This window comes from Mustela putorius, unplaced genomic scaffold (genome assembly GCF_011764305.1).
Source record: "Mustela putorius furo isolate JIRA1106 unplaced genomic scaffold, ASM1176430v1.1 tig00003987_pilon_pilon_pilon, whole genome shotgun sequence".
Taxonomy (NCBI): domain Eukaryota; kingdom Metazoa; phylum Chordata; class Mammalia; order Carnivora; family Mustelidae; genus Mustela; species Mustela putorius.
Window position 1 is genome coordinate 1,926,541 of NW_025422126.1, and position 18,727 is coordinate 1,945,267.

Below are 18,727 nucleotides of genomic sequence, written 5' to 3' on the forward strand. Positions count from 1 at the left end.
TTAGCAGATTCTACTTTCAAGAAAAATACTGATTCTTCAACAAAAATCACATTTGCAGCTAGTATGTTTTGATCCCATTTTGAATGACATAAATATGAATGAGGAATAAAAAGGAGCATCACTTTATGTTGCAAAAAATTTTTATTAAAACAGTTGAAATTCTTCCAGTTTACTATTAAGCCCTACTGTGATTCAGTTGAAACTTCCAAAATATTTAAAATATTAATAATTACTTCTTGATTCCTATCAACTAGAGAGTAGATTACCTTCAAAATGGAGAATAAGTTAACCATCCCGTGATGCTGGCCTCAGGGAACAACACTTTGCATCCTGTGTCCTTCATCCTACTCGGGATCCCAGGACTTGAGAATTACCAGTTTTGGATTGCCTTCCCTCTCTGTGCCATGTATCTTGTGGCTGTAGTTGGCAATATCATTGTCCTTCATATAATCCGAATTGACCACACGCTGCATGAGCCCATGTACCTGTTCCTAGCCATGCTGGCTGTCACTGACCTGGCCCTGTCCTCTTCCACCCAACCTAAAATGCTGGCTATACTCTGGTTTCATGCTCATGAGATTGAATACCATGCCTGCCTCATCCAGGTGTTCTTCATCCATGCCTTTTCTTCTGTGGAGTCTGGGTTGCTCATGGCTATGGCCTTGGACCGTTATGTGGCTATCTGCTTCCCACTGCACCACTCTACTGTCCTGACCCCAGCTGTGGTGGGTAAACTGGGGGCAGCTGTGATGATGAGAGGGTTGCTGTGGGTGAGTCCCTTCTGCTTCATGGTGTCCAGGATGCCCTTCTGCACCAACCGTGTCATTCCCCAGCCGTACTGTGAGCACATGGCTGTGCTAAAGCTGGTGTGTGCAGATACTAGAGTCAATCGTGCATATGGGCTCTTTGTGGCCTTCTCTGTGATTTGCTTTGACATAACTGTCATTAGTATATCTTATGTAATGATTTTGAGAACTGTTCTGAAGTTGCCCTCTGAGGAGGCCCGACTCAAGGCTTTTGGCACATGTGCTTCCCATATCTGTGTCATCTTGGCTCTTTATATCCCAGCCCTCTTTACCTTCCTCACCCACCGCTTTGGACATCATGTGCCCCGAGTGGTACATGTCATGTTCGCTAATCTCTACCTCCTGGTACCTCCCATGCTCAACCCCATCATCTATGGAGTTAGAACCAAGCAGATCAGGGACAGGGTTATTCAAGGATGTTGTGGAAAAGATCCCTGAGCCAAGGGTCATGGCATCACAACCAACCCCACCGCTCCACTGATCTGGGATCATTGCATATTATCACAAAGTCATCTCTGGGAGACAAATGGATAAACAAGATGTGGTACATATATACAATAGAATATTCTTCATCTGTCAGAAAGGATGAATACCTACCATTGACATTGATGGAAATGGAAGGAATTATGCTAAGTGAAATAAATCAAGCAGGGAAAGACAATTATCATATGGTTTCACTCATACATGGAATACAAGGAATAGAATGGAGGACCACAGGGCAAAGGAGGAAAATCTGAATGGGAAGAAATCAGGGGAGACAAACCATGAAAGGCTCTGGACTCCAGGAACCTAACTGAGGGATACAGAAGGGAGGTAGGTGGGAGAATGGGGTAACCAAGTGATGGGTATTAAGAAGGGCACATGCTGGGATGAGCTTTATATGCAACTAATGAATCACTGAGCAACACAACAAAAACTTATGATGTACTATATGTTGGCTAACTGAACATAATAATAATAATAAGTCATCTCTGTGAATAAGAGGTTAGCAACCCTCCAGAGCAAAAGGAACAATTTTCAAGATGCCCAGAACATGAGCTCTCTGAGAGATGTGACTGGTCATAAATACCGACTTGACTAATCTTCTTCATTACAAGAAAACTGTAAAAAATATGTCCACCATTCAAATTAGTGAAGATCTTCCACAGACCACTACAGTGAAAATGATTTTTACCCTGATAGGAAAGTCTAAGTTCCTATGCTTTTTTTAAAAGCAGGTTACAACTTCCCCCAAAACAGTTATAAAATACATGTATTTTTCCCATCTTGGAATCTCTTTGTACAAGTAGAATTTGAGGGGAAGAAAAACAGTACAAAGGCATGCAGAGATTCATTATTTATAAAAACAAAAACGGGGGTGCACCTGGGTGGCTCAGTGGGTTGAGGCCTCTGCCTTCAGCTCGGGTCATGATCCCAGAGTCCTGGGATCAAGCCCCACATCTGGCTCTCTGCTCATCAGGGAGCCTGCTCCCCGCCCCCCCGCCCCACCCCCTGCCTGCCTCTCTGCAAGTATGATCTCTGTCTGTCAGATAAATAAATAAATCTTAAAAAAAAAAAAAACAGGGAAACTTACACATATTGATGTATAAGACCCAGATGAAGAATGAGCAGTTGCATATCATGTATCATGTAACTAATATATTTGGAAAGAGCATGTAACGATGTAAGAATGATCAAGATAAAATAATAAATAAAAAAGAAAAGTGACATCTGTCCATAAGGCTGAAACCAATTCTAAAAAGAAATACATATACATAGAAAAAGATTTGGAATACATCAAAATGCTAACTATAGCAACAGAGAGTACTCAGATTTATGGTATTTTAGTTTTCTTTTTGCACTTTCACATAGCTGTAAAAATTACCCTTGATTGAGCACGTCATTTTAATATGAGAAAAAAGTAACTGAGACAAGAACAGAAGTGTACAGGAAAGGTTAATTCAGTGCCAAAGCCTAGGGGGAATGAGTAGGCAATCTGAGTAGATGAAGGACTCCAGAATACAGCATGTCCCAGAAAAGCTTGAACATCTCTCCGTGAAAATTGCTGCCAGAATCATGTATTGACACTGGTAACAGGGAGCATTTGTTGGTCTCTCCTTCCAGAAATTGCCTATTTCCTGATAACAATGGATTGCAGAGTGATGAAGTTTTGGAAAACAAATGGAAAAGGAGATTCTCTTCTGAACATAGCTATATTGTATGGTTAAAAGTAATGAGAAAGTCATATGAAGATTATTTGTTAATATTTAATTTCCTTTGCAAAAGTAAATTGTTAAGGTGTTTTAGAAAGCCACAATTTTTCTGATTTTTTTCTACTTTATCGTGGTGTACTTATACAAAAACTAGCATATATTTAATGTATTCATTTTGATGAGTTTGGACATATGCAAACACACATGATAGCATCACCACAAACACAGTAAAATCGTCCATCACAATTACTGCATTTGTGTATGTATCGTTCTCCACCACGCTCCTGTCAATGCCAATAGTGAAGAAGATTCTAGAACTCGGGCTCAAATGTTACTAAAACCAACATCAGAAGAAGATGCTTGAAGAGAATTGGGAACGTGTTTGATTCTCCCAGCAGAAACAGCAAAAGGAGTCTAAAAGTGTCCCAAGAAATGTATGGGTATTCTGAAGGAGCATTTTCAAGATTCCCAGATATTAGCTACGTAAAGGGGCTGTGATCTGTTGTCAGCAAATCAGTTAATAATTGTGAGTCCCTCTTTTTCTTTTTAAAATCAGCTCTGTTGCTGTTTAACTTGTGACATAAAACATGTGTTTTCACACATACTTAAAGAGTTCTGACAGATATGCCTCTGTAGCTACCAGCATGATTAAGACATAGAACATTGCCCTCACTTCATGAAAGGTTCTCTTGCCTCCCGGGAGTCAATCATCCTCCTCTCCATCCCAACCAGGAAAGCCCTGTTCTGACATCTTTCACTACAAAATGACTTTTCTCTCACTAGCGTGTTTATGAATGAAGGAATAAATAATACATTGAGTCTGGTGTCTTTCACTCAGTATAGATTTTCAGATTGAGCCCTACTGTTGCATGTAAGATAAGCAGGTCATTTCCTATTATTGCTGAGTAGTATATTCTATTTTTTCAGTGTACCTATTGAGGTATTGGTACCATACCAATTGTTACCTTTTTCTTTTGCTTCAACTCTTTTAGCCTTCTTCCAAACATATCCACTTCTCATCTGTCTAGAGCTTTACTCTAAATCTTCCCACTTCCCCCAGTTGTTATTTTCTAGAACATTCTATATTACTCTCAACATCCTTTACATTTCAACTAATAGCCTCCTTATGGAGGCTATGAATCTCAACTAGTTCTCCCCCCATAATTTTCACTCAACACAAATATTTTATTTCCTCCCTCTCTAAACACAATGTGTAATTATTTAAATTACTTATTCACCATCTGTTCCTCTGTCTGGAATATAACTTCCATAAAAGTACAGCACAGGTGCTCCTTATTCTTTTCTTTCTTTTTTTCTTTTTTCTTCTTCTTCTTTTTTTTTTTTTTTTTTGGTATTGTGTTATGTTAGTCACCATAAAATATATCATTAGTTTTTGGTACTCACTATTCTGTCCCCAAACCAGGCTCATTACAAAGAAAAACAAACAAACAAGCAAACAAAAACAAAACAAAACAAAACAAAAATCTTCAGGAATGAAGGATTAAATGATTAGATGTGGTTAGTACCATTGTCACAATAATTCCACTGCTGACCACAAGATGGCAAGTGCAGGTCCATTTCAGCCTCATTCCATGCAAATAAAATACCACACTTTTCAGTCCTAAAGCATTGCATTTTACCCATAGGAACTCTGGAGGATGTTTGTCAAAGAAGATAAATTTCATATATAAGCAATAATTCATCCCTCATTCACTTCTTTTTATTAATAAATAGAAAATATTTGGAACATTAGACATTGCTATTCAAGAAATATCTATTAGGCAACTATGTTGCTCCAAATATTCTCTAAGAGGATGGGAATAGCATAGAGAACAAGACAGACTGGCAATCAGAGAACCTAGTTAGTAAGAAATCAGCAAAAGAAGCACACTGAATACTTACAATCCCACCTCCAAAAGGAAAACTGATTCCTTAAGCCAAGCAGCTCTGTCATGATTAGAAATATCTTTCAGTATTCTGAATCACTGAAAACAGATGATTGCCTTCATTACAACCCAAAGAACCAGTGAGCAGTGGGTCCAGGACATCAGTTCTGTAAGTAACTCCAACATGTCTGTACTCATTTCCCAAAACTATCAAGGGAGTACTTTGAGTGATGAATTGGATTTCCCACTTGTGAGATGGACAGTCATCACAGGGCCTCTCTTCTCTTGGGGAGCACACACCTCTAGGTGACCTACTGACTAAGAGAGGCCAGGCAGAACTGAAAAAAGCAGCTCAACTTCTCCTGGGTTTTAAACATTACTCAGAGCCAATCTATGGTGTCTGGGGTCAGTTCTAGAGTAGTTAGCTAAGATTTAAAAGGATACCTAGAGGCCAGCAAAGGACAAATCATGGCCACTTTGGGAAAAGTCAGAGGCCTGCCACGGCAGCACTCCACAACAAGTCAGATCAAACCAGGTAGGCCCAAGAAAAGAAGGCCAGAGACCCTGACAAACTAAGGGAGAAAAGGCACTAACCCCCACCCCAAGAAATAAATATTCCACCCCCTAGTCAACAACTCTCAACAAAAGACAGAAACCAAAATCCTGAGTTGCACACCTGTCCCTTGAACTTCCCACTCACAGCTCCAGAGTGTGCTCTCTCTTTCATAAACTCTTCACTTAAACACCAAACAATCACTGTGTCTGCTCAGTCCTTGAATTCTTTTCCTGTAATAAGACTAAGCCTCCTTCACTCCTCCAACACCCTGACTCCCACCAGCTCTGCAATGTCCTTGTGATGGTTTGGGCAGAGTCCTACCCAGTCTACCATGCAACACAAGGAGAAGAATGAGCAAGACTCTGATGAACTAGGTCTCTCTCCTTCTTTGTCTGTCTCTCTCCCTCCAAATGAGTATTCTGAGACAAAATTCCCATGTGTATGGGGATACTCCACACCAAAGAGCAATTCTTGGGACTCAAACTGGTATAACCTACAGTTCCCTTCAGGAACTAGCATCAGATTCCACAATTTAAGGGTTCAATCCTACAGGAGTAGACCTCCTACCCCACTTCAGACACCAGTCACAAGAGCAGGTCCTTGTTACCCATGCTCCTAACCAACTGGCTATAAATCAGAGGTTCCCATGACCCACTCCTTAGGCTTGATTAATTTACTAGGGCAACACAAAGAACTCAGAGAAACATTTTACTTCTTACATTATCAGTTTATTATAAGGATATAATGCAGGAACAGCCAGGTGGAAGAAATACCTAGGGCAAGGGATTGGGAAAGGGCATGGAACTTTTATGCCCTCTCCTTTATGCTGTGCTCCCCAGTCTCCATATGTTGTTCACCAACAGAGAATCTCTGGGAACCTTGTCCTCCTGGGATTTTTATGGAGGCTCCATTACATACCCATGATGATTGCTTAAGTCATTGGCCCCTGGCAACAGGTTCAACCTCCTGCCCCTCACCCTTCTTGCTTTGTGGAGGTCTGGGTGGAACTAAAAGTTCCAATTCTCTAATCCAAGGTTGGTTCTTCTGACAACCAGCCTCTGTCCTTGGGTGGGGACCCATTAACATCACAAAAGACATCTAATTGCTCTTATCATCTAGGAAATTCCAACAGTTTTAGGAGCTCTGTGTCAGAAAAAGGGTCAAAGAACTAATACATATTTATTTCTCAGTATAAATCATAACCTCACAACCTCCTTCCTTTTACCCATTCTCTTCATTTTTCAAAGTTACCTTAATTAAATCTGTATAAAATTCAGAATTTCAGATACACCCATAAGGATTATGAAAAAATTATTTCTTTCTTTAGATGCAATTGACTTTTCTGAGAAGAAAAGGATGAGGATCAACACAGTTTTTACTGTGACCCCCTTCCATTTGGAACCTTAATGTTTGTGATGTTTATTCTTCATTCTATAAATCTGGGCCCGTGATTTATAACCACTGCCATAGGCCAAACTTATTATAACTCAATGTTTTTTAACTTAGTTTCAGAGGAATAGGTATATTTATCACATATGATATATGGGTTCTTATTAAGACAATTTTCTGATCATTCGGCTCTCACAGTTCCCAGACTTCTCAAAAACAGCATGTGATTATGACTTGGTTAGTCCCTTCAGAAGGTAGGTCCCTTCCCCAATAGCAGTTACCTTCAGGAACCACCACTAGGGGCTGGCTCCCACCCACTTTCTGCGACTTTCCAAGGCAGGAGGATTCTCAGTTCTGTATCTCTTTCCTGATCTCTATCAGCTATACTATTGCTGTTGTGAAAAACAACTCCCTTCTTTGATGTGACCTGCACATCATGTATTGCTAGCTTCCATTATAAGAGGTCCTCTAATTTCATCCTCACCTAAGAGGTTGTCCATTTTATTGGTTGCAAGCCCATAAAATGAACTACTACAACTGCCTCTACTATGCTGGTCTGCTTCAGCCATTTTTCCCTCTCTCGGTCAGTGGTGGCCACATGCATTTGCCTAATAGATGTGCCAATCTGGTTTCCAACCTGCCATGCTCGTTTTGTTCCAGTCATTGGCAGCTAAATGGGGAAAAACTATGATACCACAAAGCATACTCCTCAAGAGCCCCTATTTCTTCCTGATGTCCTGGTTGCCCTTCTGCCTCAGCCACATCATCCCCTAAGACCTATTGTGAGCATGTGGCTCTGCTAAAACTGGCAAATGCTGACACCAGACCATACCTGTGGGATCTTACGGCCTCCATGGTTGGATTGGATAGATTAGTCGTTACTACACCATGTGTTATGATACTGTAGGCCATGCAGTAGCTGCCCTGGGGAGAAGTCCTGCCCAAAGTAGTTGGCACACATGCCTCTCACATTTGTGTCATTCTGTCCCTGGATATCTCAGTGCTCTGCTTCTTCTCCCATTGCTTTCATACCATACATCCAGAATGGTTTCACTCTCATTGCTCAGTGCCCCTACCGGTGCCTTCCATTTCGAAACCATTTCATGTTATCAGTTGAATTGTGAACCCCATGCCCCAGATAAAGATGTGTTGGAGTACCTCAGAATGTGATTTCATTTGCAGATACTGTTTTTACAGAGGTAGTCCACTTTAAATGAGGTCATTCTGGTGAGCCCTAATCCAAAATGACTAGTAAAGGAATATAAAACATGGAAATCTGAACACAGAGATATGCATACATACAGATAACAGATGAACACTAAGGCAGAGATTTAAATGAGGGCTCTAGAGTGAGAGAAAAAAGAACATTTCCTAACTATTTTGTGAGGCCCAAAACCTTAAAAGGGTACTACAAAACAAGAAAAAATGAAATCAAATCTCTCATTAACATAGGAGCCAAATTAACAAATAAAATATTATTTAAAATAATCCACCAAGAATATAGAACAATCATTTAATGTATTTCACCCCATTAATAGAATAGAAAGAAACAACTATGTGAATCTGTAGTAAGTTTGAATAAAATTGATGAATTCCAATAGATATTCATGTTAACTGGATAAACTGGACAGAAACTTCCTCAGCAAAAACCATGATTAATGTAGAAATGGTCAAAATATTCTCTCTGAGTCTAGGCACGGGGTGATGATGCCCACCATCGCTATTTTACTTAACCTAGCATCAAAGTCCTTAGTTAGTACAAGAAGGCAAGAAAAGTAAAGGGAGGTAACATTGTGAAGGAATCAAAACAAATTATTTACAGATGACATGATTTTGTGTTTACATAATCAGATAGAACAAACAGGCATAGCATTAGATAAGATAATTGACGTGAGTGATTATTAGTGATTAGTATTATTAAGCAACATAACAATATAAGAACAATATTAAAATACCAAGTGAATTTCATTTTTCAAAAGTTTACATTTTTATTTATTTGAGAGAGATAGAGAGAACACATAGGTGTGAACATGAGGGGAAGTGCAGAAGAAGAAGCATACCCCCCCCTAAACAGGGAGTTCAGTTTGGGCTCCGTCCCAGGACTCTGGGATCATGACCTGAGCCAAAGGTAGATGCTGTACTGAATGAACCACCCAGGGGCCACATTAACCATTCATTAGAAAATGAAGTTCTCACCCGATATCATATAATAAAATAACATCAAAAGTCATACAACTTGGAATACATCAAAAAACTTTGTGAGAGGTCTCACTCAGAAAATCATTAAACCCAGCTGGAAAAATTACAAAGATATACAAGTACAGGGATTTATCACTTTCAGGAATTACAAGGATCTATGTTTTAAATAGAGAGGTTCTTCCAAAAAAGGCCAACGGATCTTATTCAATCTCAGTCAACTCCTAGGAGGTTTTCCTGTGGAAGTTATGCTCACATTTACATGGAAACGTGACAGATCTAGAATGCCAAGGCACTATTACAGAAGAAGAAAACCAAAGGATGTATACTACCAGGCATAGGACACAACAGAAAACCTCAAAGCAACCATAGTCATTTGACAAGTACTCAAAGGGATTCCATGGTGATGGCAAAAGAATGCTTACTTCAGTAACTGCTGCTGATCTATGGACAGCCATATGGAAATGAGTCATGAGAACAAAAGAACACCACTGGACAGAAAATAAACAAAAGACTTGGGAAGGTCAGGCTTTTGGTCAACAACCACAGAAACAATAAACTTTCTATTGTAGGAATAAGTTACAAGTGGCACCTCTCTCTTTGCTTTGCCCACCATTCTAATGGTGTCATTTGAATTGTTTGCAAGTATTTCTTACAGAAAATTAGGCTTGCCATTACAGAAACAAAGTTTGGAAAGGCATTTCCTAAAAGGAGGTATCCCAACAAGATGAAATGTATCAGAGCTTCTACCTGATTACTCCCAAAGAAGATGCAAATTAATGGGGGATTGGGTGAGCCTGGTGGTGGGTATTAAGGAGGACATGTATGGTATGGAGCACTGGGTGTAGTGCATAAACAATGAATTTTGGAACGCTGAAAAAAAATACAATAAAAAAAATTTTAAAAGTTAACAAGGTACCAATACATCCACCAGAAAGACTAAAACAAACAAACAAACAAAAAACACAGCAATCCCACCTATAGAGAAAAAATGTGAATTAAATCAACTACTTTAGGGGCACCTGGGTGGCTCAGTGGGTTAAAGCCTTTGCCTTCGGCTTAGGTCATGATCCCAGGGTCCTGGGGTCGAGCCCCCCATTGGGCCCTCTGCTTAGCAGGGAGCCTGCTTCTTCCTCTCTCTCTCTCTGCCTGCCTCTCTGCCTACTTGTGATCTCTGCCTGTCAAATAAATAAAGAAAATTTTTAAAAAATTAACTACTTTACCCTGTCACTGCAGGGGCAAATGGCTGTAACTGGAAAACTTTTTGGTCATGTCTACTAGTGCTTAACCCAACAATTTCTCTCTCAGGCTTACAACCATGGGCAGTGCATGCATATGTTTCCTGAATGCCAAGGAAAATGATGCTTGCAGCAGAATTATCAACAATAGAAAACAAAACCAGGAATACCACCAAATACCCAGTAACAACCAAATAGATAAATTAATTGAGGTGATGTATAGCCACGGGGTAAAAATATGAATGAATGACATGAAAAGCAATGAAAATGAAAGCCCTATAATCAGATGGAACTATGTGGATGAAATCCACAAACCTAAACTATAAAATAGAAATAAAAACTAAAAGCCAGATAGAAAGATTACATTTAAATATAGCACTAATCCATTTACTTACACTGCAGAAACAGGCAACATTAATGTGTTTTGATAGAAATCTGGAAAGGAGTTGCCTCTGAGGAGAGAGGAAGAAGGATTAAACGATCTGGAAAGGTAGCTTTGGGTGCTAGTAATGTTCTGTTTCCTTAACAGGGTTGTGGTCAAACCAGTGTGTTCCAATGTGAAAATCGAAGCTGGACAGTTATGAGTGGTGCACTGGAGTGTATGTTACACTTCCACAAAATGTTTACTTAATAATAAAACCTTGCCATTCACTTTTCAACCTGGGCAAACATTTTAGAATCTTTAGACAAATCTATGTTCCAATTTTACCTCTGAGACTACCTACATAAAATTTGACAGGAACCTTACCTTTTTGATTCTTGATCTCTTAGCATTGGAAGTGAAGATACTCCTGCTTACTTGCAGGCAGCTATGGGAATTGCTGAGAGAATTCAGCACGTCGGTGCCCAGTAAATGCAATTACTATACCTTCCCTTCACTTATCAACGGATGCTGGATTTTGTCAAATGCTTTTTCTGCATCAATTGAGAGGACCACCTGGTTCTTCTCTCTTCTCATATTAGTTTGTTCTATCACATTGATTGATTTGCGAATGTTGAACCATCCTTGTACCCCAGATGAATCCCATCTGGTCATGGTGGATAATCTTTTTAATGTGCTGTTGGATCCTTTTGGCTAGGATCTTGTTGAGAATCTTAGCATCCATATTCATCAGTGATATTGGTCTAAAATTCTCCTTTTTTGGTAGGGTTTTTGCCTGGTTTGGGGATTAGGGTAATGCTGGCTTCGTAGAAAGAGTCTGGAAGTGTTCCTTCTGCTTCAATTTTTTAAAACAGCTTCAGGAGAATAGGTGTTTTTTCTTCTTTGAAAGTTTGGTAGAATTCCCCAGGGAATCCGTCAGGTCCTGGGATCTTGTTCTTTGGGAGGTTCTTGATCACTGCTTCAATCTCGTTATTAGATATCGGTCTATTCAGGTTGTCGATTTCTTCCTGGTTCAATTTTGGGAGTTTATTGTTTTCCAGGAATGCATCCATTTCATCTAGGTTGCTAAGCTTATTGGCATATAACTGTTGATAATAATTTCTGATGATTGTTTCTACTTCCTTGGTGTTAGTTGTGATCTCTCCCTTTTCATTCATAATTTTATGAATTTGGGCTTTCTCTCTTTTCTTTTGGATTAGTGTGGCCAATGGTTTATCGATCTTATTGATTCTTTCAAAAAACCAGCTTCCAGTTTCATTGATACGTTCTACTGTATCTCTGGTTTCTACCTCATTGATCTCAGCTCTAATCTTGATGATTTCAATTCTTATGTGTGGAGTTGGTTTGATTTGTTGTTGATTCTCCAGTTCTTTAAGGTGTAGAGACAGCTGCTGTGTTCTGGATTTTTCTATTTTTTTGAGGGAGGCTTGGATGGCTATGTATTTCCCCCTTAGGACTGCCTTTGCTCTATCCATAGGTTTTGGACTGGTGTCCTCATTCTCATTGGTTTCCATGAATTGTTTCAGTTCTTCTTTGATCTCCTGGTTGATCCAAGCATTTTTAAGCAAGGTGGTCTTTAGCTTCCAGGTGTTTGAGTTCCTTCTGAACTTTTCCTTGTGATGGAGCTCCAGTTTCAAAGCATTGTGATCTGAGAATATGCAGGGAATAAACAAATCTATCTATTAAAGACCCACAGAAAATATCATCCCCAATGGGAAAAAGCTTGCAGCCTTCCGCTTGAGGTCAGGAACAAGACAAGGATGCCCCTTTCACCACTCTTGTTCAACAGAGTATTAGAAGTCCTAGCAACAGCAATCAGACAACAAAGAGAAATAAAAGGTATCCAAATTGGCAATGAAGAAGTCCAACTCTCTCTCTTTGCAGATGACATGATGCTTTATATGGAAAACCCAAAGACTCCACCCCCAAACTACTAGAACTCATACAGCAATTCAGCAACGTGGCAGGATACAAAGTCAATGTGCAGAAATCAGTGGCTTTCTTATACACTAACAATGAAAATACAGAAAGGGAAATTAGAGAATCGATTCCATTTACTATAGCACCAAGAACCATAAGATACCTGGGAATAAACCTGACAAAAGAGGTAAAGGATCTGTACTTGAGGAACTACAGAACACTCATGAAAGAAATTGAAGAAGACACAAAAAGATGGAAGACCATTCCATGCTCTTGGATTGGAAGAATAAACATTGTTAAAATGTCTATACTTCCTAGAGCAATATATACTTTTAATGCCATTCTGATAAAAATTCCACCTGTATTGTTCGAAGAGCTGGAGCAAATAATCCAAAAATTTGTATGGAATCAGAAGATATCCTGAATCACTAAGGAAATGTTGAAAAACAAAAGTAAAGCTGGGGCATCACGTTACCTGATTTCAAGCTTTATTACAAAGCTGTGATCACCAAGACAGCATGGTACTGGCATAAAAACAGACACATAGACCAGTAGAACAGAGTAGAGAGCCCAGATATGGACCCTCAACTCTATGGTCAATTAATCTTCGACAAAACAGGAAAAAATATACAGTGGAAAAAGACAGTCTCTTCAATAAATGGTGCTGGGAAAACTGGACAACTATAAGTAGAAGAATAAAACTCGACCATTCTCTTACACCATACACAAAGATAAACTCAAAATGGATAAAAGACCTCAATGTGAGACAGGAATCCATCAGAATCCTAGAGGAGAACATAAGCAGTAATCTCTTCGATATCAGCCACAGCAACTACTTTCAAGATATGTCTCCAAAGGCAAAGGAAACAAAAGCAAAAATAAACTTTTGGGACTTCATCAAAATCAAAAGCTTCTGCAAAACAAAGGAAACAGTCAAAAAAAAAAAAAAGAGGCAACCCACCGAATTGGAGAACATATTTGCAAATGACAGTACAGACAAAAGGTTGATATCCAGAATCTATAAAGAACTCCTCAAACTCAACATACACGAAACAGGCAAACATATCAAAAAATGGGCAGAAGATATGAACAGACACTTCTCCAATGAAGACATACAAATGGCTATCAGACACATGAAAAAATGCTCATCATCACTAGCCCTCAGGGAGATTCAAATTAAAACCACATTGAGATATCACCTTACACCAGTTAGAATGGCCAAAATTAACAAAACAGGAAACAACATATGTTGGAGAGGATGTGGAGAAAGGGGAACCCTCTTCCACTGTTGATGGGAATGCAAGTTGGTGCAGCCTCTTTGGAGAACAGTGTGGAGATTCCTCAAGAAATTAAGAATAGAACTTCCCTATGACCCTGCCATTGCACTCCTGGGTATTTACCCCAAAGATACAGATGTCGTGAAAAGAAGAGCCATCTGTACCCCAATGTTTATAGAAGCAATGGCCACAGTCGCCAAACTATGGAAAGAACTAAGATGCCCTTCAACGGACGAATGGATAAGGAAGATGTGATCCATATACACTATGGAGTATTGTGCTTCCATCAGAAAGGATGAATGCCCAACTTTTGTAGCAGCATGAACGGGACTGGAAGAGATTATGCTGCGTGAAATAAGTCAAGCAGAGAGAGTCAACTGTCATATGGTTTCACTTATTTGTGGAGCATAACAAATATCATGGAGGACAAGGGGTGTTAGAGAGGATAAGGGAGTTGGGGTAAATTGGAAGGGGAGGTGAATCATGAGAGACTATGGACTCTGAAAAACAATCTGAGGGTTTGAAGTGGCAGGGGGTGGGAGGTTGGGGTACCCGGTGGTGGGTATTATAGAGGGCACGGATTGCATGGAGCACTGGGTGTGGTGAAAAAATAATGAATACTGTTTTTCTGATAATAAATAAATTAATTTAATTAAAAAAAAAAGAATGGGGGAGCAAGAGAGGTTTATTGAGTTTTCTAGGAATTCCTAATAAGGAATTCTAAATCCTGATTTTTTTTTTCTTTTTTGAAAAATCAGGATGGGATGTCCCTAGAATTCTATCCTAGGACTGTTACCTTCAAGAGGAATTGTCTATCCTTCCTCTACATCAAAATCACGTAGAGCTCAAGCCCAAAAGTCCCAGCCTCCCAGTGGATGCTAATGTGCAGTGAGGAGTGAAGTTGACTGCATCTGCAAGTGTCAGTACACTTATTATCGAATTTAGATAAAGGACCATTTCTTCATTTGCAACCAAAGAAGAGTATCTTTGTTTCTAAAACGTTCACCTGAATTTGCTTTTACATTTAAAGTGTATGAATTAAGAATGTATTTCATAATCAACATATATAACCATTGTATGATTTTTCTTTTCATAAAACATATTAATAAATCAATGTGTTTCTTATAAGTCATCACATTAAAATTAAGTACCGATGGCATTGAAATAAACACAAACATTAAGTAGAAAAATGGTATGATAACTTTTTACATTTAAAAAATTTTTAAATATATCTCTAAGAATCATGAACTTTTGCTTTATCCCCCTCCTAGAAAAAGAGGAGAGATTTGTGGTTGCCAGATTATATGAGGTATGGGGAGGAGGGACTGGGGGAAGGTCGTCAAAAGCACAAACTTCCAATTACAAGATAAGGAACTACTAGGAGGTCATACACAACATGATGACTATAACTAACACTGCCATACGCTATGTAAGAAAGTTCTGAAAGAGTCAATCCTAAGAGTGCTCACCAAAAGGAGCATATGTTCTTCTTTTTATTGTATCTATAGGAGATGGTGGATGTTAACAAAACCAATTATAGTCATTTCACAATGTATGTAAGTCAAACCATAATGCTATATACCCAAAACTTATGCAGTGACATGTCAAGCATTTCTCCAACAACCCTGGAAAAATTAATAGTAACCTGAGCTTCAGTTTGTGCTATAAGAAAGTGGTGAGAGAGATATGCCATGCTTAACCCTCTGCGTTCTCATTTGTTATCCAAAGAACAACAATGAGCATTTTAGCTTGCAGTTTCGTTCATGATCTTTGTGATTAAATCCCCCTGCTGTTCTCTATTGTTGTAGAATAAAGATGAAATGCGTGCTTTCCTAGGCTCCAGCCACAAGCCTTCTTTCAGTTCCTTCGCCTTCAGAGTCTTGACCATGCACACCTTTCGCTTGCACCTCCTCTCTTCCTCCAACTCTCTTGTTTATTTCCTGTTTACTTTCAGGTCCAAGACCAAGTACATTTAAGTATATTTAGGGTATCTGTTGGCCTCATTATTAAGCCTCAGTGTCAGAACAGGGTAGCACAGGGTAAATACCCATCATAATTCTTTAAAATAAATTTGTTAATTAAAACAGCCACAAATGGAAGAAGTAAGCCATAAAATACAGTATACAGTAGGTGCTCAAAAATATAAAAAATACAACAATGATAGTTCTTTGGCAAATGCCAAAAAATTCTATTTATTGATGACTTGCTTTCATGCTTTCTTTTGGTCTTCGATTTTTTTTCCTTCCTTAATTTATGGAAAAATATTTACTATGTGCTTACTTTCTTCTGTTTACTGAGTCCTCCTTTTAATACAGAACAAAAGGAACAAGGTGCTAAATTAAGAATATTAGCTGATGTATGTAACAAATCTGTCCCTGTGCTGGCTTTTGTTTCACTCAGTTACACTGATTCCTTTCCTGTCAGTAGGCTTCATCCCCAGCAGGGATGATGTGGCTAATGTCCAAGCAAGAATGTTCCTGTGTCATGGAAGGGATGTCCATTATCACCACTGCTATTCAACACAGTACTAGAAGTCCTAGCCTCAGCAATCAGACAACAGAAAGAAATCAAAGGCATTCAAATCAGCAAAGAAGAAATCAAACCATCACTCTTTGCAGATGATATGATACTATATATGGAAAACCCAAAGGACTCCACTCTAAATCTGCTAGAATGTGTACAGGAATTCAGTAAAGTGTCAGGATATAAAATCAATGCACAGAAATCAGTTGCATTTCTTTACACCAACAAGACAGAAGAAAGAGAAATTAAGGAGTCAATCCCATTTACAATTGCACCCAAAAACCATAAGATACCTAGGAATAAACCTAACCAAAGAGGCAAAGAATCTGTACTCAGAAAACTTATAGTACTCATGAAAGAAATTGAGGAAGACACAAAGAAAAGGAAAAATGTTCCATGCTCATGGATTGGAAGAACAAATATGGTGAACATGTCCTAAAGCAATCTACACACTTAATGCAATCCCTATCAAAAATCCCATCCATTTTTTTTTCAAAGAAATGGAACAAATAATCCTAAAATTTTTATGGAACCAGAAAAGACCTTGAATAGTCAGAGGAATATTGAAAAAGAAAGCCAAAGTTGGTGGCATCACAATTCCAGACTTCAAGCTCTATTACAAAACTGTCATCATCAAGACAGTATGGTACTGGCATAAAAACACATAGATCAATGGAACAGAATAGAGAGCCCAGAAATAGACCCTCAGCTCTATGGTCAACTAATCTTCAACAAAGCAGGAAAGAATACCCAATGAAATAAAGACAGTCTCTTCAACATGCCCAAGACAAATGTCTTAATTACCTCACCCTAGTTTCAGCCCTGATGCTCCTAGCATGCACTAAGCATGGTATAGTATGAAAAGTGACAGCTTTGTGTCAGAAAGACTTACCCTTTACGTGTATTCAATGAATTAACTTAGCTTGGCTGAACCTTTCTGTCTGCTTATCTGTAAAATGAAGATGATAGATAAGAGTAAACTCTAAAGTAGCTGTAAGGATTACATGATGTAGAATTAAAACAAGTATTCAGAGGCCTGACAGACAGTAGCTTTGACTCAGCAAAACATGTCATTGCAGGAATGTCCTGAAGGCGAGTGACACCTCATGCAGTCCAGCAAGTTGTCCATTGATAACCCCAACTTTCTTCTTGACTGGTGTTCCAGGACTAGAAGATTTTCACATCTGGTTTTCCATCCTTTTTTGCTGCCTCTGTGGAGTTGCCCTCTTGGGAAACAGCACTATCCTGTGTGTGGTGATCACAGACTCCAGCCTTCATGAGCCCATGTACTATTTCCTCTCTATGCTCTCCAACACTGACTTGGGTATCACTATTTCTTCTTTTCCCACAACACTGAGCATCCCCTGGTTCAATGCCAGGATCATCAGCCAAGAAGACTCCATTGTGCAGATGTTCTTTTTGCCTTAGATTTACCCTCATGGAATCCTCTGTACTTTTGGCCATGGCTTTTGACTGCCTTACTTCTATCTGCAAAACCCTAAGGTATGCTATGGTTCTGACCAACTCTAGAACCATCAAAGCTGGCCTATTGATTTTTGTACAAATGCTGGTCTACCTGATGCCCTTGCTCCTGCTCCTTAAGCAGTTATCCTTCTGCGGTCCTAATGTGCTTTCCCAGTCCTATTGCTACCAACCTGATGTGATTAAGTGTTCTTGCTCAAGTATCAAGATTAATAGCATCCGTGGCTTTGTTGTTCTCATTCCGACATCAGATATAAATATCCCCTCCATTTTTCTCTCCAATGTGCTCAACATCATCAAGTCCATCCCCAGCATTGCCTCCCCAGAGGAGAGGCAAAAGGCTTTTGGCACCTGTGTCTCTCGTGTGGGTGCTCTTGTCATTTTCTACATCCCTTGGATCATTTTAGCTTTGGTCCATCGCTTTGGTCATAATGCTCCTCCCTATGTCCATATACTGATGTAAAATTTCCATTTCCTATTTCCCCCAGGGCTGAGCCCCACCATACATAGTGTGAAAACCAAACAAATCTGCAAAGCTTTCCTGAGGCTTCTTTCAAACACAGACTAGCCAGTCTGACTATGCAAGACATGGATAAAGTTAGTCTTTCTTCCTTCCTTTCTGCAATATTTTAATAAATAATATTAGTAATACTGGGCTTTCCTTAGTCGTGGTAGCACAAGGTCCCCCAAGAAATATCCTTGGCCTCTCAATTAGTTTATATAGTCTAGTGGCCAGCACATGAAACTAAATAAAATAACAATAATGAATAAAAAGTAGTATCACAGGGGCACCTGGGTGGCTCAGTCAGTTAGGCATCTAACTCTTGCCTTCTGCTTCAGGTGATGATCTCAGGGTCGTGAGACTGGGACCCTCATGGGG

The 18,727-nt window shown here is 39.3% G+C and overlaps 2 protein-coding genes across 2 annotated transcripts; both read left to right on the forward strand.

Annotated features, from left to right (window-relative positions):
* Nucleotides 1-290: 290 nt before the first annotated feature.
* On the forward strand, nucleotides 291-1,244 carry LOC101680393 (olfactory receptor 52R1-like). Its single transcript, XM_004782226.2, has one exon. It carries the CDS (start codon nucleotides 300-302, stop codon nucleotides 1,242-1,244), a length of 945 nt encoding a protein of 314 aa, XP_004782283.1. The 5' UTR covers nucleotides 291-299.
* Nucleotides 1,245-5,352: 4,108 nt separating this feature from the next.
* LOC101680708 (olfactory receptor 51F1-like) lies at nucleotides 5,353-18,310 on the forward strand. Its single transcript, XM_013050827.2, is given in 5 exon segments — nucleotides 5,353-5,419; nucleotides 7,588-7,732; nucleotides 11,035-11,112; nucleotides 17,445-17,790; nucleotides 17,792-18,310. Coding segments are annotated over 5 exon segments (1,155 nt in total).
* The last annotated feature ends 417 nt before the right edge of the window (nucleotides 18,311-18,727 follow it).

What these genes read in the sequence shown, in the direction of transcription:
- LOC101680393 (XM_004782226.2), top strand. Translation starts at nt 300, where the DNA reads ATGCTGGCCTCAGGGAACAACACTTTGCATCCTGTGTCCTTCATCCTA.